General features: G+C 39.0%; 1 protein-coding gene across 1 annotated transcript in view; it reads left to right on the top strand.

Annotated features, from left to right (window-relative positions):
• Nucleotides 1-24,773, top strand: part of cdhr2 (cadherin related family member 2) — a 41,433-nt gene that overhangs the window by 15,341 nt on the left and 1,319 nt on the right. Inside the window, exons 2-26 of the mRNA XM_036548511.1 lie at nucleotides 5,446-5,585; nucleotides 6,170-6,259; nucleotides 7,362-7,451; nucleotides 7,564-7,686; nucleotides 8,185-8,331; nucleotides 8,637-8,712; nucleotides 8,856-8,974; nucleotides 9,146-9,373; nucleotides 9,693-9,848; nucleotides 10,319-10,483; nucleotides 10,677-10,738; nucleotides 11,040-11,286; nucleotides 11,673-11,912; nucleotides 12,470-12,539; nucleotides 12,834-13,430; nucleotides 13,712-13,783; nucleotides 14,590-14,639; nucleotides 15,743-15,894; nucleotides 16,222-16,318; nucleotides 16,841-16,929; nucleotides 17,767-17,835; nucleotides 18,150-18,288; nucleotides 18,793-18,911; nucleotides 23,674-23,784; nucleotides 24,134-24,214. Of these exons, the coding sequence (XP_036404404.1) occupies nucleotides 5,446-5,585; nucleotides 6,170-6,259; nucleotides 7,362-7,451; nucleotides 7,564-7,686; nucleotides 8,185-8,331; nucleotides 8,637-8,712; nucleotides 8,856-8,974; nucleotides 9,146-9,373; nucleotides 9,693-9,848; nucleotides 10,319-10,483; nucleotides 10,677-10,738; nucleotides 11,040-11,286; nucleotides 11,673-11,912; nucleotides 12,470-12,539; nucleotides 12,834-13,430; nucleotides 13,712-13,783; nucleotides 14,590-14,639; nucleotides 15,743-15,894; nucleotides 16,222-16,318; nucleotides 16,841-16,929; nucleotides 17,767-17,835; nucleotides 18,150-18,288; nucleotides 18,793-18,911; nucleotides 23,674-23,784; nucleotides 24,134-24,214 (3,529 nt within the window). The remainder of the gene's footprint in view (nucleotides 1-5,445; nucleotides 5,586-6,169; nucleotides 6,260-7,361; nucleotides 7,452-7,563; nucleotides 7,687-8,184; nucleotides 8,332-8,636; nucleotides 8,713-8,855; nucleotides 8,975-9,145; nucleotides 9,374-9,692; nucleotides 9,849-10,318; nucleotides 10,484-10,676; nucleotides 10,739-11,039; nucleotides 11,287-11,672; nucleotides 11,913-12,469; nucleotides 12,540-12,833; nucleotides 13,431-13,711; nucleotides 13,784-14,589; nucleotides 14,640-15,742; nucleotides 15,895-16,221; nucleotides 16,319-16,840; nucleotides 16,930-17,766; nucleotides 17,836-18,149; nucleotides 18,289-18,792; nucleotides 18,912-23,673; nucleotides 23,785-24,133; nucleotides 24,215-24,773) is intronic.

The raw sequence follows: 24,773 nt of genomic DNA, 5'->3' as shown, positions 1-24,773 counted from the left end.
AGTGGTGGATGCAATTATTACAGATGGAGGATGCTTAAACCTTGTGTGTATTTGGTTGTGTGAAGACTTAATGAATCTACAGCCATGTGAAAAATGTGATTTGTGCTCAAAATTTTCATTAAAAAAGAGACTAAATGATAACAATATGCTGGCATACTGCCTTAATCAATGGAATTGTTTTATTTTGCTGGCAACCTTATACGGAACCCAGACACAAAACACAAGTTGAGAGGGATTGCCAGTCAATATTTCCAGCATGTGACACTGTTAAAATGAGCACAGCCAAACATGGTAACTCTGTCAATTTTTGCAACAATTTGGACATTTTCTTTTCCCCTCATTTATGTGTAAGTTTCTGAAGACTCTGGCAAAGTTGCTTCTTCATTTAAACTTAGATTTTCAATTGAAAGCTGGCCTTTCCCTCCTATACAACAATTTGACTACAACCATCTAAATTGGACCAAGATGTCTCTAAATCTTGGAGAATGGTAGGTGTGACAGCAATAAAAATGCAAGTTAAAAATAGAGAATTCCCAATTTGATCCAATCATTTTTGATTTTAGATAATCTGCATATTTCTCATGCAGCCACTTCATGGTTGCTTTTTTATTTATTGCAAATGGGACTCTACCATATGAATATAGTAGTATATGAAATAATAAATGTTTTGAAAATATTTGGAGCCTTACACAAGATAATGTGTGAATAATTCCCTCATCTGACCTGTATTCTTATCAACAATGTTTTTTAATTATTATATATATATTTTTATTTTTGTTTGCTAATATACATTTATGCATGTGGATGTTTCCATAAAAGTATCTTCTAGGGGGATTACATAATTGTATCTTCTGACACAAAAGCTTTACACAAACAAGCAATAACAGTAAGATAAAAGAAATGAGGTGAACAGGAAACTCATTCAAACCTGGTATTCAAAGTGCAGCTGTATGCTGCACTTTGTCTCTTTGATAATATACTGCCAAAAGTCTAGTGTTAGATAGTTTAAGTCTTTTTTAGTTTCAGTATATTATATTCATATATCTTTTTTCAGTATTAAAATGGACTGTGTTGCTAACAACATGTTTAGATTGTCCATTTTATTTGCATTGTGACAAACCATAACTATGAGATAATGAATACTGAACTTTAGACTGCAGCAGGTATTTTTATTACTTAATTGTAGCTTTGAATGTAATTAAAAAGGCTGCATCCCTATTTCAGGGCAACTGTTCAAGAGAGGGAAGAATCTGTTCGGGTATAAATGTAAGAGTGCCATAAAACCCAGTCTTTGGGAATAAGATTATAAAAGCATTTAATTATTTCTGGTAGATTGTGTTTTCCGGATTTCTTTCCACAAAGTAGACCTCAGATTTGTGAATACAAATCAAATTTGGCTGACGTTTTCAATTTTTTCATGATTTAGGAACTGACTGAACATTGGGTATAGATGTATGTTGGCCCTCAATTAAATTATTGTCAACATAGTTCTAAAACCGAAGACCTGCTCATAAATTCTTAATACCACTTTATTCCAGCACATGCTTAAATTGAACTGACTGCACCCATATATTATAAAGAATGAAGGATAAAGCATTATTTTATGCTGAGAACCAAAATAATAAAATGTATAGACTTGTCAGTGGTTTGTATGGAGGGGATAGTAGTCTAACAAGGTACCTTGAAAAGGTAGATGTTAAGATTTCACTACAATCTTGAAGAATGTTTGATGATGACTGAATCCTTCCAAAACCTTTCCAAAATGGAACAGTTTATTCCTAGCCTAAAGGGCACACAATTTCCAGACACAAGGCTATAATTGTCTGCCTTTAGGCACTGTATTAGTGGTAACTAGAGAGAGAGAATTTTGAACTCCATTGTGGGTGGAGCTGCCATGTGGGTGTCATTTTATGGCGTGTATAACATTGCTCTCCATAGCAAACCATTAAAATGTATTAAAATGATTGACCTGTTGATAGACAAAGGATTCACCCATGCTGTGGTTCACAAAACCTCACTCTCTCATCATAGCGCATTAGTGGTTAATTGGAAAAGCTTGTTAGCAGTGGTGGGGGTGCACTCACAGGATTTTGGGCCAAAATCCAGGAGCCTCTTACACATTCAATCCAAGGGAGTAACTCCATGCACTTATGTAACATCCTCAAAGGCAGCCGCAAGCCAGATAGCCATTTCTTTGTGGAGACATGAGAGAAGTAGTGGACCCTTATTTTGGTCCAATTAAAGAACAGATACACTGCCAGGGCAGCACTGTACACATTCTCTCACCTTTATAGGGATGTATCTTTACCTCCTCAACTCTTTGAGGGACACTGGGCCAACTGGAAGACAGGGAAAGGGGGCTATGAGGCCTGTGTTGAATGGGTGAATGGATTAATGAGTGCAGGAGTGACAGGTGTTATGCATGCAGTATCCGTGTGATCTGTCGGTGTTTTGGTACCATAAAGCAGAGATCATATGGCAAAAGTAGGATAAATGCCTGCGGAGTTGTCTTTGATGTAATTCATTGTGGCAAGCATCCTGTGTTCTTACAACTGGACAGCACAAAGTGGTCTCCGTTGAATGCTGAGAACAGGCACTGCTAAGCCTGGGACTGAGACCCAATCAGGGAACAGCAAATCTCTCAGCCCTCTCTGTATGCCTTACCGTTTTAGAAATGGATCAGGTGCCAAGGCCTAAGCTGATTTATCATGACTCTACAGTGAAAAAAGGGCTGAAGGGAGTCGTCACTTTGGTCTCTGTGTTTTTCGCTGTGTTAATGATTCACATTTACTGCCTGGACGCTCTAATCGACGAGGCTGTTAATTACAGCAGTGAAAGGCAAAGGTCGACAGCATCCATCGCTCTCCTATCACTGAGAGAAACTCACCTGTCGTAACTGCACCCAAAGAGCTTCTTGTCTGCGTAAGTTGATACATTTTTTGATTTTTTTTGTTGTTACCAGGTAAAAATTCAGCATGTGACATTTGTAATAGTTATGACTTGTCAGTATGACTTAATATTAATGTATCAATAAACTCAATCCACTTTTTAAAAGTAAGTTTAAAATCTAAGTTTTAATGTGTAATTTTTGTACAGATATTTGGAGGTTACTCCTTATAACAAAATAATTGTACTTATATTTTTAATATTCAAATCTGTGTATGCTAAACTTAACTGATACATTGTTACTGGTGCTGTAAACAAAACTAGATTATATCTTTGTCATTTTCATTTAACTGAGTAGCAGCTGATGAGTACAAATCAAAGCTTAAGGCTTAAGGCTTCAAATCAAATCAAACTTGAAGGCTCACCAGTAAATTTTATTTCTTTGGGGAGAGACAGCTATAGCTGAAACTAAAACTTCTACAAAAAAATGCCATGTAATGCCAATACTAGTAATTATCATGTCATCACCTGTAAGCTGTGGGCATGTAAGCTTTCTTCGGGGTTGTAGTTTTACAGTGTTTACAGACCTTAAAAGTGAACCTCTTTATTTTGATATGAAATAATTTATATAATATAATATGCTGTTATTTTAGTACATTAACATTATACATATATGTTTCTTTTGTTGTAGTTGTTGTTTTGTGGAAGGGTTAGGGTAGATGGTCAAGTTAAAGAGGCTTTAAATTTACAGCTGAATTCACATTTGTGTTGCTCACATTTTCTGTTGCTCTTTGTTGCGAAGATTTCATGTAAAGATCTTGGACCTTAGACCTGCCACTAGAGCCTCATTACTCATGACCTGTGGCGCCATCTCAGTTGATGCTGGAACTTTCACAAATTGCGGAAACGTCATCAGAGTGAATGTAATATCAGGCATATCGACGGCTGTCTGTCAGGATCAGTTATGCTTATGTACCACATAAACAGGCCACCTTATATTTACCTTAATTAAAGGAACAGAGTCTGTGTATATTCCAGTCTATTTTAGTAATTTTGTGTCAAGCTTCCATTGTTTAAAACATACAATGCACAAGGATAGTATCTCAGTTCCTCAGGGGTAACAAAGCTAGCTATTTGTGTGAACATTATAAACAGTAGGCTACCTAACATTTAGTTGGCTAGCTACCTCATTATTTTCCTCACAGATTACTAGCAGTTAAGTCTGTCAAAAAAGATCAGCAGAAACAGTAAATTTTCCAGATTGCAGCTAGCTAGCTATTCATAATCCATTGTGCAACATAATTATGCAGTTGTCACGCATTATTGAACTTGTATTTAGCTGTTGATTCAAGGTGTATGCAAAATTGTGCTATACTAAAGGATGAAGCTACAGGATGTGCAGATGCTACTGTAATGTTGCAAATTGTAGTACAGGATTGTTCAAGTGTCTTCTTTTGTAATTCCAGTTGTTATTTTTTAGCGTTACAGTACTACATGAATGTTATATAAAGTCCTCCAACATGTATGAAGATATTTGATCAACTGTAACAATTTTGCTTTGTTTTTCAGTTGTTCTGCTTTCCTTTTTACAAGAACTGCAGGCATGGTGTGGCTTCAGCTGCTAATCCTCTTGTCCTTCCTTGTTGGTTAGTATTACTAAGGGAGTGGTCCTGCATGACCTGTTTCTCCCAGAAGTCATCTAAAGTCATTCTAATATCATTAAAAGTCATTGTAATATTCGTGATGAATCCAAGAAAATGCCACCGATTGTCCTTTTCAGTGAATATTACTTACAACATCCATGCATGCTTCCCAATAATGATTCCGAAACCATGATAATGATAATTAGTTATGGATTTCACATGTAGTACAATGGGAAAATCATTGCCATGTGTTTTCTTTGTATTAGCCCATGCCATTTCTTTTTATAATGAATTAGGTAACAATCAACCACTTAGTTTTTGCTTCAATTCTTGACAAACCGATGAAGTATTTAGCTTAAAATGGAGTTTTATTGCCTCTGTCCTTCTGTTCAGCAGCTCATCTTATATTCTGGTGTCTGTTTTATTTATTGAAGCTTATGGTGAAAGCAGACTAGAACTACAAACGACGACTGTCACCATACGCGAGGACACAAGAGTAGGTATGGATCTGGTTTTGATTGTTTATTATTGTTCAGTTTATTCAGTGCCTTTGTAATAATTTTACAAAACTATAAGATTGAATGATTTTGTTATATTACTTTGAAAAAGATTGTTTCAGCTCTTTGCATGTTTATTGTTTATCAAAATGCTCAGTAGACTTTGCGAATTTGAATGAATCTCAGTGTCATACATATGGTATGTAAAATTGTAAATAATGACATAGTGACAACACAGACTAGCATGCAAAAGCTACCATTTTTAAATGATAGGTTTTGGTGCTTTTTAAAATGCATCTGCCCATAAAAGTATTGGAACAAAAAATAAATAAATAAATAAACATTAATTGTCATGTTGCGTGAGTAAATATGAAGGGAACATTTCTTCGGAAAAAAATGTATCTATCTTTCCCCATCAGGCGATTATGCTTTCAGAATTCTGGCAACTGAGTCGACTGGTGCTCCAATAAGATACAGAATTACTGGAGAAAATGCGTTTTACTTCACTGTAAATGCAGACACAGGAAATGTAACAATCAGGACTCTCTTGGACAGAGAAGTAAGCCTGTCTCTTCTGGCCTGTATCTTATACCATTAAATCTATACAGTGATGTATGCCTTCATCGAGCAGTTTATTTCAGATATTTTAATCAATTGGTTTTTATTACATATACACGTTCGTATTTCTTTTGTAAATAAAGTTTGATCACATTTAAAATGTAAAACATTTTACACTGAAAATTAATGTTAGTGTAGTGTGTTTTATTATATGCTGAAATGAATTTTAGCAAGTGTTTAGTGGTAAATAATATGAACAAAAAAGTGCTGATACCAGTTTCCAGTGAGAACTGAAAACTATAAAGAGTGAATTTCTTTTCTGAAATTTGTTCAAGGAAAATGTTAAATATTTTGGTGCCAGGTGCCAATTATTATGGTAACATTGCAAGTTTATGAAAAATGCAGATTACTAAACCTGTCATATTTTTCTCCAGACATTGCCCGTGTTTTCTGTAACCATTGGTGTTTCCAGTAATGGGGCTGATGTAAGTCAATGACATCTTGAAGAAATTAACCATAATATCTGTTCCTGTATGTCTATTAGAGCATTTTTTCTTGATATTATATGTCATTATGTCTGACTAGATACCAAGGAACATTCCTGTAATTGTGAGTGATGCCAATGATAATCCTCCCATATTTATTGATGCGCCATACAATGTGGATGTCAAAGAGGTAAGTGAAGTTCATCTCTGTCTGTGTATATCGAGATCCGCCCTGTGTAAAAATGATATTAATTAAAAAAAGAGGCACAAAATTGTTCACTCATGCCACAATGCTGAGCACTGCTTTCCAAGCTGCTAAAATAATAGCTTTGTCTGAATTAATCCTGTGTAAATGTAAATGTGGATGATTATGTTGGGAACCATCAGAAATTTTGCTGGGGGTTTGTTCTACCTATATGAGAACTTATTCTCTTTTGAGGACTTGGCACAGGGCCATTGCCCACTTTGCTGCTGGGACTCCACAATCCACCAAACACTTAATCACGTCAGTAAAGCTGTCAACAACAATGAAAACTGTTGCACTGTATTAATGGTTGGCCTCTGTACAACTATTTTATTTTAGCAGAAATATTTAACTGAATGTTAAAGTCCCCGTGAAGAATTTCTGAAATGTGTTTGGCTGGGGGTGCCAAGCACATGCTAAAAAGATGGCATTACCAGGCAGGATATATCCAACCAATGACTTAACCAGGGGTTTGACTTTTTCCCAGGATTTAGGTGAGGGGTGGGCGTGGTGGTGGTGGACAGGGGGACTGTCCGGGTGAACTCGAAAAAGATGAGGATTACATATTGGTCAGATAATTACCTCGTAAGCAAACATGTCAGTATATACGAACTGTTTACCTGGGTTACGAATGAAATATAAAAGCTACGAGGAAAGACTCAAGTTACTTAACCTATTTAGACTAAGGGAGAGGAGGCTTAGGGGTGATTTAATTGAGGTATTTAAATTTATAAAAGGAATCAATAAGGTTAAATATAATAGATTCTTTACGGTGAGTTCAGTCTGTAAAACAAGAGGACATAAATGGAAACTAGTTAAGAGTAAGTTCCGCACTGATATAAGGAAATATTATTTTACACAAAGAGTTATCAATACATGGAAATAGGTTGCCAGGTCATGTAGTTGAGGCAGAGACCCTTGCTGTGTTCAAGTCTAGACTTGATGCAGTTTTGGATACTCTTTAATTAAGAAATGGCAAGCTTAGTTGGGCCGAATGGCCTGTTCTCGTCATCATATGTTCTTATGTTCTTATGTTTTCTTTCTGTAGAATACTTCCATAAACACAGTTATTTTTCAAGCAATAGCCACTGATCTTGACTTCAATCTGGCTGGGATTGTGAGCTACTCAATAGTTGAGGTAAGGAGGCTGCAGTCTGCTTGTCCTTGCTTTTGTTATCATTAATGTTTGTGTTTAAATGGTGAAGTTAGTCTAGCTTTATTCATATTGCTTATGATATATTTTTCCTCAGGCTGTACCAGAGGAGGGAATGAATCTTTTTTCAATTTCTCCGGCCGATGGTAGCGTTACGCTGATGGGAGGTTTGAACTATACAAGTAAAAGCACCTTCTATCGACTGAGGATCAAAGCATCGGTGAGTGAAAAACATGGTTAGATTTCAAAATTAGTAATGACCCCATTTCTTCATATAATTATTCTCTTCTGTTATTATTTCCTATATACTCTTCAGATGCTTTATATTTTAAATAGTTCACAGCTGGATGCATTTACTGTAACACTGAGCTCCTTGCTCATTTTCAGCTATTTCCTCGCTATGCTACACTGCAGTCATGAGACATTGCAGGGTATTACGCAGTAGTTCTACCTGAGTTCTTAAACACTTGATCCTACAAAATGTGGCCTTAATTAAGGCCATGAAAATAGACATCCCAATTCTGAGAATTTTAGGGGATGAGTCATAAGTTCAGAATGGTTTGTCCTTAAATGTCATTTAAGAATTTAAAGTAGTGTAAGTATTTAAAATTGAACAAACACTGTAATGAAATAGATAAGACAACGTGTTTTAGTGTAGGAGTTCTGGGAAAGCTGGGAAGAGTAAGAGAAGAGTAAACCTGCTTTCCTCTCTTTAAAGGACGGTGGGGGCCCGCTTGGTGATAAGGATAACTATGTTCAGGTCGGCTTTGCTGTAGCCTTCATTACTGTTTCTGATGTCCCTGATCTTGACCCACAATTTTTAAGGCTGCCTTATTTGACCACTGTGAAGGAACACTCAAACCTGGTGAGTTTTATCAATCAGTGGCAACATCTAAAGGTAATCGGAGGTGTGACGGTCAAATCTGAAGATTTGTTATGGAAAAACTGGGTGACAAGCTCAATAAAAACAGATATAGCTCATGTTTGTCATACATTTACTATTGACTTCCTAAATTCTATTCACTGAGAGAAATTATGGAGCTGCTAAATGAATGGGCATTGTGTGTTTTTACATTTCATTAGTGTTACAGAAACATAGTCAATTACTCTTACTGTGATTTTTTTTTTCACATAAATTGTTTGCAGTAATTGCAATGCTTTTTCTTTTAGGGTCTCTCTGTGTTTGAAGTGCAAGCTATTGATCCTGATACAGGAGTTAATGATGTAATCAGATACAGTATTGCAAGTGAGTGAGTTTATTTTTATTTTAACTTGTGAGCTGAGCACTAGGCCTACTTGCAGCACAAAGGTGGTGAAGGTAACAGATTAATGCTTCATGCCCGGCACCATTATGAATGTCAAATTTTTTGGTTATTGTTTTTTTTCTAGATTCAAATGCACCTGGCTTGTTTGCCATGAATGAAAATACCGGCGTCATATCAATCAGAAGTAGCATTGATCGTGAAAATTTATTGGAAAGCAACGGCGAGGTTATACTGCAGGTGGTGGTAAGTGTCGAACATATATCCAGGCTTGTTAACCCCTGGAAGCCCCAAATATGCTTTTTCTATTAAAAGCTTTAGATAAAAAACAAAATTTTAGCCAAAAAAGGCTAGTTCTGAGAACGTCATTTAGTGGAAAAAAACAAAACAAAACAAAAAAAAATGTCTGTGTTCCAGGCCACCGAGAGCAACTTAAATGTTAATGGGATCCACGCCAGCACCTCAGTGGATGTGCGAATCACCATCGAGGACATCAATGATCACAAGCCCATGTTTTATATGTGTGAAGCTCTGCCGTGTGACTTCAGCCAAGAGATGAGCAGCTACAGGGCCAGCGTTGACGAGCATTCCTCTGTGGGCACGGTCTTAGACGGTCTGAACATTGCCGTGCGAGACATGGATGTGGTCAGTGTTGTCTTATCTTCGTTACATTTGCCATGTTCTCAGTTTTTACATTTGCTTTACCATATATCTATATATATATATATATATATATATATATATATATATATAATATATATAATATACCAGCTGTAGCCTGTTTATTTAGATATTTTGTTACAGCTTGTGAGGAGGTGATTGTCATGAATCAGAAAATTGAGTACTTCCAACATACAGTTGTTAATATTCAGGCCTGACGTCTGTAATGGTGTGTTTGTGTGTGTGTGTGTGTTGGGGGGGTACAAGGGGAGGGCCTATTAATTGTTTTCTGTTCTTCACACAGGGAGCAAATGCTAGAATTAAGATGCATCTGGAGGGGCCAGATAAAGATGCATTTTCGGTTTCACCAGCCTCTTTTGATTCAACCAGCTTGGTGCAGATTCTCATCAGTAAACCCAATGTTGTTGACTATGAGGAGCACAAGATTATGAGTGTGCAGGTATAGCTGTGTAATGTGATGGTTCAACTTGCAGAAGGCAAACCAAAATGACTAAGATGACTGGGATTCCATCCAATGCCAGAGTTATCCTTATATGAAAAGGGGCTCTGTGTGAGCAAGACAGGAAAGCACACTTAAGATCGATTACATACAAAGATATTAAATGAACAGCACAAAGAGTTTAATATTTTTTTTGTCTTTCCCCATCATAAATATGTAATCATATGTAAATATATGTAGTCATGGTAGCAGTGTCTAGTAGTAGAAGTAGTATCTAGTAGTAGAAGTGGTGTTAATGGTGTGTAATCACAGAACCTAGTTGTTCCAAAGCAAATATGTTTGACAACATTAGTGTGCACAGCACCATTTTTGGCAGGATGTTTTCTTGAATTAGTAGCAGAGTGTACTATCTTGATTGAGATTGATGGACAAGTTCATGCGGGTGGTGTATTCTTTTTCTTTCACTGCAGGTGGTTGCCACAGACACCTCCAAGCCTATGGACTGCTGTTCCACAGCTAACGTCACCATTGAGATCAGGGACATTAATGACATCACCCCTGTTTTCGAGAAAGATAGCTATGAATTAACGGTGAAGGAGCACAGTTCTGTGGGAACTGTGCTGGGCACCATCACGGTAGGTCTACCTCATCATAATCAGGTGCAAACGACTGGGCTCAAAAGGGTCACAGTTTAATGACAACACACCTGCTCTCTTTCAGTGGCAGGAAGAAAGCCGAACTCTCTCTCACACACACACATACACACACCACACACACACATAAACACCCAGATGAAAATGTTTTTTTCTCCTGTGATTTGAATTCCAGGCTACAGATCCAGATACAGAGGATGTCGGAAACATCACCTACAGGCTGGTCCCAGAAAACATGTGTGTAGCCTTCTCCCCGAGGGCTTTGATTTCATTTTGTTTTCATATATTATTCATTCATGTAGAACCTCCCTTATATGATTTGAGCTTTGATATAATGTTTCTTTGGCTGTTGAAAAGCATTATAAAGTGCAACTGAGACTCCTCTCCCTGTTATAAAGTATTTTTAAAGACTATAAAAACTGGCTTATAAAAGTCAGTGATTGACAGATTGCAATTTCTTCTCCCCTTATACGGGTCAGGACACCTCACTCTTCCATGGCTACCTGAAAGTCCATAATCTGCATGGCCTGTTTTTCAGACTGAGGTACTTCACTGTTGATCCGAAGAATGGCAGCGTCATGGTGAACAATGACAACCTGGACAGGGAAATCCGTGATTCCTATTCGGCTACCCTGCAGGCCATAGACAGCGCTGACCACATCGGGACCACAAACTTGGACATCACTCTTCTGGACATCAATGACAAGGCCCCGGAAATGGCCAGAAACTCATACTTTGCCCTTTTGCTGGAGGGACCTGAGGGAAAAATGGAAATTTCAATACAGGTTGAGTATTTTTTTGAACTTTGATTACATTACATTTATTTGTGCTTTCCATTACATTTACATGTTTACACATTACATTACATTTATTAGCTATGTCCAGGGCAATTCATGTTCAATTTCCTTTTTTTCATATATTGTCTACAGCAGTGTCCTGCCTAGGAGTCAACACATTGCCACCTAAATTATTATTAACCTAATTATGACTTAGAGTAATATCACTGATTATGTAAATCAGCCTTTTGGTGTAATGATCACCTCATACATTTGAATGATAGTCCATTGAGTTCCATGAGTTCAGTGGTAGTCATGTGAGTCAGATGTGTCACATTTTGTTGGCCACACAGTAGCTGCTGGGTCATTGATCTCCAAGCATGTTCCTCCTGCAGGCTTTTGATGCTGATGAAGAAAACACCGTCAACAGCCAGATCAGATATGGGATTGTTAACAGCGAGTTCAGCGGCAATTTCACCATTGACCCGATCACAGGCATGCTACAGAACAATGGAGAGTTGGATAGGGAGAGCATCGACCCCTCCGCCAACGGGGTCATTGAGTTAAATGTGACGGCTTCTGACATGGGGGATCCAAGCCTGAGCTCATCGGTTATGGTCATTGTCAATGTGGAGGTAAGAGGTAAATGCTGGTTGGAAGAATATTTAAAAACAAACAAAAAAGTGAACGTGCCAGAAAAGTTAGTATTAAAAGTCCCTTTAGCACACAATCAAACTTTATGGAAATTCAGAATAACACCATCATCTGTAAAATGTGTACTGAAATATGATTACTTACAGGTTAATTCAGCCTGTGTTTTTTTCCAGAATTTTGCACAATAAATTGCTGCATAACCATATAACACACAGGACAAAACTCTGTCTTACAAGATTCAGTGTGTAGTGTGGAATAATTAGAGCAATGTTTGTGCAAATGAATAGAACTTTGTAGCCTTATGTTTTAATCCTATGTCAATAAGTTCTCATGAAATGTGCCTCTCCAGTTTTCTGTCTCAAGTTATTTGCCTTGATCCCAAGTACTCCTGCAACCTGTTGAAGTAGTCCCCTGGGAAGTTCAACACTTTTGATACATGTGTTCATTCTTGCAAAGCTTTTATTACCATTTACCAGTGGAAACCGTGTCACACTCAGTTAAGTTAAAAATAATACCAACTCTTTCCATGTCTTCTCAGGATATCAATGATAATGCACCCAGATTTAGAAATCATGATTACAAATTCTCTGTCAAGGAAAGTGAGAAAGGTAAGCTGCATTTGACTGTATTGTTTTAATTGAAATGGAACGTTTGCTTCAGCGGTGCCCTGTGTGAGCTCATTTGTCAAAGGCATTGTGTTTTTCATTCTGGGAGTGACTGGTTTGGAATGTTTTAGATCAAAAGGATTTTTTAGATCAGGTAAGGGATCAGGTAAATTATTAGCTCCTGCATTCATACAGCTGGATTGCAATAGAGACTAGTTCTAGAGTCATAGAGAATGGTAAATTAGTGAATGAAGGCTGGCAGTGTTTCCATCTAATCTTGACGTTTTTGCGTGGCAGGTGCATTCGTGGGCTCCGTTTTTGCGTACGATGCAGACCAGACGGTGAACAACAACCGCATCTCTTTCCGCATCACGGACGCAAGCTCCAGGAACTTCTTCATCAACTCCATTTTTGAAGGGGCGGGCGAAGGATACATGGGAAACATCTCCGTGGACCTGGACATCGAGCTGGACTACGAGCACCGGAGCACCCCCTACATCCTGACGGTGGAGGCCACCGACCAGGGCCAGAGGAAGGACACGGCCAGGGTGGAGGTGACGGTAATTGACGTCAACGACGAGCGGCCCATATTCCCGACCGGCGTCTCCGTCCGGGTGAAGGAGAACTCCACCTATAGCCCGGTGGAGGTAGCGACCATTGTGGGCACGGACGTGGACACGAACCACTCCCTGATCTACGAGCTCCTCGCCTTGGACTGTCGCTGCAATGGGACCGTGGGGCCCTGTGAGGAGGACTGGTTCGAGCTGCAGCCCACGGGGGCGGTGACTGTCAATGATAAGTTTGTCATCGACTACGAGAAGTGCGACCAGGTCGTGCTGGAGGCCCAGGTGGTGGACATTTTCACAGAGAAAGGGATGAACAATAGTGTCCCAGGTGAGTGCTTTCATCACATTGAGTTACTCTCACAATTGAAGAGAAGAGGTCTTTTTGCTCACTTAAGAGTTGATGGAGGCACTTCTTTTCTGTGTTGGTGAATCACCTGTCATCAGTTTTCCAAAATACCCATCACTTTTCATTTTAGCGTATCATTAGAGGATTATTCCATTGTGGTTTAAATGGGGAACATTTTCCTTTCTCCCCGTTCCAGAAGAATTATTATTACTAATACGTTGTAGCAATTGTAATAATTAACTATTACTGATTGTTATTCCCAGGCAAGCTGACAATCCACATTGATGACATCAATGACAATTTTCCTGAATTCATCGTCGCTGAGGCACTCTTTGGTAAATGGGTTTATCTCTTCCTCATAGCTGCATCTGGCTAAGATTTAGAAGGTGTTTCGGTAAACTTATCATGTGAATTGCACTGAAAAAATTGAAAGGCTTCCCGCACATGATCCTCAATGATGCAGTCATAAAGATTTAGAGGTGTAAAGTCCAGAAAGGAAATGCACACTCATTCTGCACAAGGATGGGCTGCTCCTTTTCATGAGCCTAAGGATAATTCTTTGAAAAAAGAAAACCAGAGAAAGGTGATGGGACTTATACACTAATACAGTGCTTGGAACGGGAAAAATAGTTGAGAATTATAGTATTAAATATTAAGAGCCGTATAATGTTTTAATATCGAGTGCGCGTCTATGTGTGGGAAACGTAGAGCTGTTATCCAGTGCAACCCAAATAGTCTGCAGAGGGCTGCCATCTGATCGTCACACGACTGTTACAATCCTCACGTCCTATCATCACCTCACCGGCCACGCTAGGCTTTCTTCCTTTCACCCCACTTTCTTCTGGACTTGTCCTTGATGTGTCCAACCTGCTGAAATTTGCATAACCCATCAACATTTAGACATCAATAGATTTTTGTTCCAGGGAAGCTAAAAAATGGCCAGATGACAAGATCTAAGTATATTTGTATAATCTCTAAAGGGAATCATTTTCCAGTGCTCTTCCAAATGGTTCCGGGATTGATTTATTCTGTCTGGAAAATGTGTTCCAATGTGCCATTCAGCAATGGACAATGTTTATACATCATTTCTATATGTCTTTATGTATATTCACTGAGCAGCTGGGCTTTTCTTTTCCTTCAGTCGTTGTCACCGAAAGCACTGAGTCAGGCTCATCAGTTGCAACGGTCACCGTAAGTAAAGATTACCTGTTTTTTTTTTGTGCATCCCATGTCTCCCAGCTACTGTCTTTTATGTCTATATATCTTACAGGCCATTGCAAATAATTTCATAACAACTTTATTTCTGTTACCTTGCAAGCAAGCAAGCCTCCAAAACACTTTGTTGAGTTGAGTGTGTGATTAGCAGTGCTTCCTCACTGTGTAGGAATCCTTACAAATCCTTGATATCACGTTAAATGGAAGTTGCTCAGATTGTGTTGAAGGCATGCATGAACAGATGGATGAATCTATTCAATGAAACGTATTTATTACTGTAGAAGTAATGTTGGTGTCAGTTATAGTGTAGTAGTAATTCATTTGCATGACTTATCATGGGCATTTTAGATATTAATTTAGGTGACCAGATGCAAATGTTGAGACAATCATGTAATGTCCTGCAAAGCTGTTTTTCATTATGGCAAACCAATTAAACAGATAAAACAATGTAATTTAGGTCCTATCCTTCAGATTTGTGTATGTCAGGTAGTCATATTGCTGTGTGTGAATTCTGTTTCCAGTGCTCAGTTGAAAGAAAGAATATAAATTTGTATGTATAAAAGATTTTATGATGTAAGTTGAGACTTCAGAAGAGAAGAGAGGCAAGAGGTTGGATGTGTTGTAATATATTCACTGTGGTGTGAGTTTGTGAGAGAAAATTAGGAAGAGTTGAATTTGCGTGTTTGTTAAATGTGAACAAAAAAAAAATCAGGCAATTGACTCTCAGTCTCCAAACATCAAAGAAAAGTTAATGCACCACAGTCAGTGATAGAACCAATCTATCCTAAAAATTCAGATGTATAAGTATCAGAGGCATGCTGTCCTTGGTGATACCAGAAAAAATGACTTCAAACCACCACAAAGACAGAGAACCTTGCAGTCTTGCAAGTGCCAAATGTCATCAGAATGCAACAGTTTTGTGAGGAGCGATCCAAAGTATTTTAAGACAGTAGTTTAATGCACTGCTAATCCTGCTTTATGTTTGCCCAAGTGTTCATAACATGACCTGATAACTCTTAGAGTATCTGAGAATTTGTTTTCTGTTTGTCCTGTGTGTGGTCTGTTTTTCTCCTTCAAAGGCAACTGATCGGGATTCTGGGATTAATAAAGAAATCAAATTTTCAGTGCTTGCAGTGGATCTTATTGATACCAATAATAACACGGTATCCATGGGGGAACTCTTTACTGTTGACACGACTGCAGAGCAAAATAAATACGTTGGAACAATCAGGTAATAGTCTGAGAGAAAATGGATTCACTTATGCCAGGGGTGTCCAAACCTCTCCTGGAGGGCCACTTGTCCTGCATGTTTTAGATCTCTCCCTGCTCCAACACAGCTGATTCAAATGATCAACTCGTTATGAACTCCTGAAGCTGCTGAATAACAAACTGATCATTTGAATCAGCTGTGTTGGAGCAGGGAGAGATCTAAAACATGCAGGACAAGTGGCCCTCCAGGAGAGGTTTGGACACCCCTGATTTATGCCTAATGTCAGTATGAAATTTATCCATATAAATCACTTGAAAGAAACGAAAAATATGTATCACCTCTTTTTAGAACCATTGGTAAACTGGATAGTAACTTGAAAGGAAAATACCTTCTCACAGTTCAGGCAGAAGATGGCGGACAGCTCAAAACAACCACTAAACTTGAAGTATGTCCCCCTCCTTTGTTTTTAAATGCATTTGTTCATCAAGCTATGACCGTCATTATAAAAACCATTTCCACGTCTTCATGTTTTGACAGAATTGGAAATTAATTGGGATTCATATTTAGCCATTCAAATTGATACTCAGATAATAATCTTAAACTAGGACATTACTGTTCATGTTATTTTTTCTTTACTGAATTTCTACAGCAAGAACATCAGAGGAAAATTGTGTTTATTGGAAATGTGTTCCTTATTATGTTCTTACATCGCCAGGAAAGATGAAAAACATGGCAACATTTTAGCTTTAAAAACAGGCAAATATTTACACAATTAAACCATGAATATTTGTATGGCCTGGCCTGAAAATTAGGTTTTATTTTTTGCATTGAAATACACAAAATATTACAAAACAAAACAAATATTTCGTCAACAGTAGTCATTCACTCATTAACTTGAAAACCATTGATTTTATTACTCAGTTAACACGTTGTCGGTGCAATTTGTTTACCCCTATTATTCTGCTAGATTTATACCATCGACCAATCGTACCGCGTCGGCCTTCGCTTTGAGTCCCCAGTGGCAGAAGTCCAGAAAAACCTGAACGTAATCAGAGGGTGAGACCGTGTCCGTTACCTGTGAGCCTGCAATGTGTCTGCGTCCTACATGTGAACAAACATGTCTGTGCCTTTCGCCTTCACGCACGGTGGTCCTTCTTAGCCGACGGGTGCGTAGTGATGGCAGGCCGAGACTACGTGCAACCCACAATGGGTGGAACTTTCACAACCTAAAAATGACTACTTACCTTTCTTTCTTTGTCTAAGAAGGAGTCAAAAGACAAAACACTAGACTGGTTCGTGGAATGATACAAATAAAGACATTCCTTAAGTTCTGTATTAATATTAGCCTCATAAACTAATTATAATTATTAAACACATCATTAATTCATAGTTATTGCTTAATATTGATTCACTGCCAAATTGGTCCAAAACAGTTAATTAACAGTTTATTAAATTAAGATTAATTGTAACAGCAGCCCTGCGTTAATTCAAGGGCTGGATTTTGAAATATTTCGAATAAACAACTTTATATTTGCACAAACACGTCAACGGCACATCTTTCAATCCCAGATTGAATGTAGTGATTAAGATTAGCATGTAATTAACATCTCAATCACACCTTATTAACTGAGTGCTTAGATGGACCTACATTCGGACCAGAGCTGTATATCTCAATAGTGGCATTTCAGTGCACATATAGTGCCCTCTACTGGAGACAAATAAAACAGCATCTCAGCTCTGCTTCTGTGACATTGTGTTGATTGGCTGTGTCTAAATAAATTGAGCAGAGCATTCATTGATTTGTCATAAACAATGCCTGAAAAGAAAAGTAGAGCTTTCAGAAACAATAGCTGCTGTCACTCTGCTAATGGCTTGAAATCTCTCTAACTGCAGGGCTCTTACATCGGCGACCAAAGCCACAGTGCACATTCTGGAGGTGGTGGCTGAATCTGGGGAGGAAAGGTGAGAATTTGGGTCTATTTTTTGTGAATGGCTTGCGGCGGTGTAGCCTAGTGGTAAGGAGCAGCACTCGTAACCAAAGCTTGCTGGTTTGATTCCCCGCTGGGGCACTGCTGTTGTACCCTTGGGCAAAGTGCTTAACCCAGAAGTGACTTAGTAAATATCTAGCTGTATAAATGGGTAACGTGTAAAATATGAAACATAAAAGCATCTGTCAAAAGCCAATAATGTATTGTAAATCAAGCACTGAAATCTGCCTTGACTGAGCACACAGACCGGCCTTAATCTGTGCTTGGAATGAACAATTGCTTTTCCAGGGCCAAAGAATACACGCTTCTGGAGGCCTACTTTGTGTACCCCAACGGAAGCGCGATCAACTCGGCAACTGTTGAGAAAATCCTGCAGGAGGACCTATATCACGCCAGCATACTCAGACAGTATGGCCTCACAGTCATTGTGAGTGTGCGCAGGAAGCTCCTGCTGTTCGATTCACAGTAACAAACAACAAACTGCCAGCAAATGTGCAGTCTTCTGTTCTGAGCCTTTAGATTCTGTCAGAACAAATGAATGGGCTATTTTGTGTCGATGATTTAAAAGTCATTCACTGGAGATGATGATCTCATTTTTTGTTATACTGTACTAAGAAATGTAATGACGATAACAGTAATACTCTTTGGTGAATACAGTCAGTTTGGGCTAATTCTTACTGAAAGGCGTGATTAGTTATACTAACAAATTAAAGTGATCTGTCTTGCAAAAACCATTTGGGTTTATCTTATGACCACAGCGCATTTATCCGTCTTCTTCCTAGTTCTTGAGCTGGAGTTCAGGTTTATAGTAGTGCTGAAGTAACTGTTGTGTCACTGTTGGTGGGTTAGTGGCACCAGCTGTGGTAGTCGTCCAGGTTTCCATGGTGCCGTCGCTAACGGCTCCTCCTTGCTCTCCTTTTCATGGCAGGAGTCGGGGCTGCCGACTGTGACGAAAACCGACCCTGTGCGCTTCATTTTGCTCGGCCTGGTGGCGGGTCTCCTCATCGTTCTGGTCGTCATGATAACGTCCCTGGTCTGTACCCAGAGGAAGTAAGTAATGAGGGAAATGTATTCCCACCTGCGGGCGGCCCCTGGTGTTAATAGGGCCTGTCTTATGTGAGCACAGTTCATGTGTGAGTAGCTTCGTGCAGTGACTGTGCGCAGCTTAATTAGAAGTGAGCAATGAGCTGACATATGACTCAGTTATATACATAAATCCTCACGTAATTCACAGGAAAGGAACATTTTCTTCTGCTCAGAACTGCAGCGGTAACTGCTTATTTTATTTGCAATTAATTCTACATGTTTCATACGGATGGTGAGATATCAACCTTAAATATTCATATGTATTTTTTCTCTTGTGTACTAACTGCCTGTCTCTCTCATGAAATGCCACACGGCATAATTAATATTCCCCTACCTGCCTTTTAAAAAATAAATATAGAAGTTGGTATTTAACATTTCAGTGCGAGATGTGACACAAGCATGCCATTTCTTGCTGCATGTGGAACTAAGCCTTCAGCATCACTATGGTAACAAGCAGCTCTGAAAACTATGGAGAGGAGAGCTGGTGTTGTGGAAGCAGGGCTGCCTTGCAGTGAGGGGGATTGATGGTGGGGGAGGGTATGAAGGCAAAATTGATACCTCCGTAAAATGGATGTTCTTACTTTACATGCTGTTCTCATTACAAGTATGAAAAATAATTGCAAATGGTGAAACTAAAACACACTTAATGTCCATGTTACTTAAACAATTTTAAATTGGAGTGGTGAAAAGAGTAGCTCTGTGTGTTAAATTGGCATAACAGAACTACGGTTTCGGCTGAACACCCGCGGCCATTGAAAATCCTGGAATTTGGAAATAATATGTGATAGTGCCCACAATGCTTTGCCAAAAATAGTGCTGTTTCCATGGGATCATTTACGTTTTTTTTTTTTTTAATTGGTGCTTGAGGTTAAAGCCATTGGGAGTGGAAAAAAGCTGCTGATTTGCATTTGTAAGCATGTGAGTGTGTTTTTCCAACAGGAAGTGCTCTTTAGCCCTTTCCCCACAAGCTCTGCTTGTGTTTGTTTGTTTCCTGTTGCCAGTCAAAGAGTCTCTGGTGATTAGCCGCGCACATCAAGGCCTTGGCCTTCTTGTTTCTGTTTATCCTGTTAATGACATTTGCTTACGACAGCCCTTTCTTTCTTTGTGTTGTAGGCTGTTATTCCCTATGAAGTTTCATTAATAAGCAAACACCCGCTTTCTTGTTAAGGTGATGAGTGGGGCATTAGCAATGCGTGTAGAGGGTAATGCTCGCATGGTGTTTTAGCTGAAGCAATGTCCTGATAAACCCCAAAAAACACAGCATAACAGAAAATGAAGCCTTTTGCACAAACAAGAAGAGAAAGTGCCCCTTTCCCCTTTGCTCAGGGAGATTGGCTACTTGTGGGGTGAGAGTGAGAGCTCTCAAAAGAGTGTGTGGTGTAAGCGGGGGAGTTTATGTCAGAGGGGGTTGGGGAATAGGACAGAAAGGACCTGGTGAATTGTCAGCTTGAAATTTCATGAAAAACACAACTCCGCCATGTATGTACCTCTCTATTATGCAGCGAAACAGCCTCCTGTAGGTCAGTTGCTTTGGAATAAAATCTGACGTGTGAAAACCAGAGGATTACTAGAGGTACAGGTCATTTTCTACCTGAAAAAAGTTACTGTTTTGCATTATTGTATGCTGCTGCTAACGCAACCTACAAGCTACTCCATGTAGCACAAAACATCCTCACCACAGGCAGTCGACTTAAGCTGAAGTAACATAATTCTTTTTTCACTTTGACAATCACTGTTTGCTTGACGGTTTATGAAATCAAGATGACTTTTACATACAATGAGAGGTGAAAAATGATTTGGACAGGACAGGGGGGGATATTTCAGCCCTTTCGTTGTTTGTTTTGTTGAGCAGGCTAAAGTTTAACTTGTGCCCATGCTAGGCTACAGCAGCTACACTAGTTTTTGTTTCCTATTTTATAATACAGAAGTGTGGCTGGGCTTATAAACCAAAGGGCAAGTCTGACTCCCAGGTGGGGCGCTGCTGTATGTTTGAGGGAGTTGCATAACCTGAACTGCTCCAGAAAACATCCGTGTGTATTTATGGATATCATGTCAAAATGCAGGCCTTGTATGTCACCCTGTATAAGGGCATCTCAGCAAACGAGTGACATAATATTTATTGCAGGATATCTGGACTTTTCATTTTTACACCTCTGTGATAGGAATTAGTCCCAGAAAAATCTTAGATCAGTCCTGGGAAAGAGAAGAAAAAACTGTGAATTTTTGTGGGAACCATGCTTGGTCGTCTCTCTCATGAGATTTCACACCGTCATGACTGGAGATAAAACTGTACTAAAGGAGTACAGGTGTGCTCAGTAAACAGACCAGCTGTGACACAGCGCAGAAGCAGATTTATTAGCATGTCTTATATAACATGTACAGCAGCTGGCTGAATAGCATGCTGTAAAATAAGGCTGTGTCTTTAATCTGCGTTCTTTAATTGAATTACTTAGTAGACTAAAGTATACATTATGTCCACATCCCTTAAGCAAGGACTAGCTCTGTGTTTTAAATTGGCATAACATCAACAGCTGAACACTTGCAGCCATTGAAAATGCCGGAATTTGTCAATTCTGTGTGATGGCCCCCAGAATACTTTGTCAAAAATAGTGGTGTCTGCATAGGGACCATTTAATTATTGTGTTTTAATTGATGCTTAATCTTAATGCTTATTTGAACCTGCAACCTTCTAGTTAATTTATTTAAGCAATTTATAATTGATTTAAGTAATGTATGTTATAAAAATGTAAGAAACAAGCAAATAAAAACATTGTGCACACATACCCCCCCCCCCCCCCCCCACACACACACACACACAAACACACACACACACACAGCTACCATGTCAATATCTTTAAATAATGCAATACCTCCCAGATGGGGCACCACAGTCGTGCCCTTCAGCAGGTTTACAAGAGGTTTGTGTAAATATGTATTTGTTCCAAAAATGCAGTGCTGTTTGCACTTTACAATATGCTATGGCCATTGATGTTCAAAAAGTCTTCAAATAAACCAGCTAACTCCACAATGGTAATCTGTGAAATGGAAAAAAAACATTTCAAATGCATTTGTCTTTCCCTGCATTATGCCAAACAAATCCTTAGGAAGGAAGCTTGTTGTTTTATAATTTAACATCACACCTTACAGTCCATCACCACAACTTACAGTCCTGCCACGCTGCTTAACTCCACTACATCTGGTCACCTAGTAGTCCATTCCTGGAAGTGTCACTCATCTCGTTAAAGTCACTTCTCCACCCTTGCCCCCAAGTGGTATAATCAGCTCCCTACAACTGTCAGAGACAGTTGGATCACTGTCCATTTTCCAGTGTTGACTCAAGCCCCACCTATTCAGACTACACCTGGGCTCACTGAACTCTGACCCCCACCCCTCCTAACACAATAATAAAAGTAGCTGTAAAACGGATCCTAATTTAAGGAAAGATAAATAGCCTGCTCTCGTTTGAAGCTTTTACAGTGGCACTACTCTGGTGGTTGAAAATTGACAGTCATAGTTTAAGACTGTATGCCTTATGACAACACTTCCTCCATTTATGGCAATGTCTCCCACAGTGGCATTACATGTCAAGGATGGCACTAATGGTGCAGAATCTGTGCAACTGTGATAATTGCCGAACCCTTTTGAATTCACTTCTTGGAAATCATTGTGGATAAGAGCGCCTACCAAATGAATAACTGCTAATGTACATGTTTTATGTACAGTGCTGAGGTAATTTTTTCACTGTTTAAGGTTGTATTCCTGGCACACAGCAAAAATCGAATGCTGGGGCAGATTGCACTTTAACACTGTTGTGTACAAATAGAAAACAGGTTGTGGATCGGTGCCATTGTGTGCTTCCTTGCTCTAAGCTTGTCGTTAGGCAACAGGACTAGAGCTATGCATGAGACTTACGGACACAAACGTAATTACCGTATAGCATGTAATATTCACTCATGTGTCAATTCATGTGCAACCCAACCAGAGAAATATGTGAGAGGAGTCTGTCCCTCAGGTGAATCTTTTATCCCTGTCTGGTGTAATTTTATAGAAGCCCACGATTGCTTGTGTTTTTGCCAGTGTGAACTGTTCGCTGCTGATAAAATATTTATTGCTTAAATCTTTGACATCCCAGCTTCTGCTCAGATCAGTTTACCACCTCAATCTACCACTCAGACTAGGTGGATTACCCCTCAAAGCCTGGCTTTGGTAACCATATGAGGGCTGTGTGGAAATTTTCCTCTGGATGTCCTGGATTTTTCCTTTGTATAATTTCTTCTGCACATCTTTGCCATGTTTTTTTTTAAAAGTCCACATTACAATTCTCCAGTCTGGAAGGCACTCTGACAATACCTCTGTTAAAAGGCCTATACAGGCATACTTGATGGATTGATTGATTTGGTATGACATGTTTTAAGTGTGGATTTTAACCTTTTAACATCAAGTCTAAAATTGTCAGGAGATTTATTCTTCAAGGCACTTCTTACTGTTGAAGCGAGGAGAAGCACACCAGACGGTATATTTGCCACATCATGGCAACACTTGTTACATATGAAACTTATGTAATTGGACAATTGAAAACATAATGTATGCTGTGCTACAGACTTACATGCATATTTGATAGTTCTACTGTTACTGCGATACTCAAGCAGCATGTTTCCCTTAGCGTGGCGCCTGGTTAAGATTCCAGTTTTTAATCGCCAACTGTGGCGGGCATCTGTCATTTCAGCTACAAGAGGAAGCTGAAGGCAGCCAAGGCCATGAACTCCGCTGCGATGGTGGCGACAGAGAACAGCAAGACCGGCCCCGTGGTGCCAGGCACCAATAAATACACCATGCAGTGAGTGTGCGCCCAGAAGGAGGGGGCATGGGATTACCCTAAATATGTATTCAGACACACATTCACACATCCAGCTGTACCCTGTACTGCCCTGCATAAAAACAGCTGTCTTCCAAGGACATATTTCACATACCATCTTAACATAGTGTTTAAAATTCTTAAGTGTTTAAGTACTTTACTCAAAAATAGTGCTCTCTAGTTTTCTTTTTCATGTCCCTCACTGCACAAGTTTTGTCTGTCTCTTGCTTTTGAATTGATTTTTTTAACATGGTGTGTGCGGGTCTTACGTGGGGTCACCAGACTTGTGTTCAGAGCCAGTTCAGTCTATGATGTGTGTTGTCCCCATTAGGGCTAATCCTGTGCTGAATTTGAACATCGATACGACAGACCTGGGCTTTGACGAGGAGGACTCCAGTACAGACAGAGTGAGGTAAGATAGAGATGTCTTGTGAAAAAAGGCTTTTGCAAAATGCAATAACCATATATTATATTTATTATAATATTATTTTATATATGCTTAGGTGACTCTGTTATCCCGAGCAACAAAAGCACTTTTATCCATTTATTAATCTATTCCCCCATAGTCACAGGTACAACATTACTACGTTAATGATTTGAACCATCAAAGTTCTGGTTACAAATCCAGTTATTTAACCAGTGTGTCATACGTCTACCTCCCCCAACACCAAATTCTCAGTTTATTATTTTGTTTGTTACCAATAATTTAGTTTTGTTAATTTCTCTTGAGAATTGGTCCTAGCAAGAACCAAAATGTTGCTTGCAGCCTGTATTCTGTTCAGCCCCTCCATATAATTCTATTACATTACATACTGCTCATTTCTATTGCTTGTAGAAAACAACTCTGATGTACATTTTACTGGTGAAGTGGTATGTTAAGCATGTAGATGGAAAAATGTCTGTCAAAATGTTTTAACCAAGTCCTGGTCCTGGAGGGCTGTCTTCACAGTCTTTTTATTGCACTTGAATTT

The sequence above is a fragment of the Megalops cyprinoides genome, chromosome 16, assembly GCF_013368585.1.
Source record: "Megalops cyprinoides isolate fMegCyp1 chromosome 16, fMegCyp1.pri, whole genome shotgun sequence".
Classification (NCBI taxonomy): domain Eukaryota; kingdom Metazoa; phylum Chordata; class Actinopteri; order Elopiformes; family Megalopidae; genus Megalops; species Megalops cyprinoides.
The sequence above is the reverse complement of the archived record's forward strand: the minus strand, read 5'-3'. Positions and strand labels throughout refer to the sequence as shown.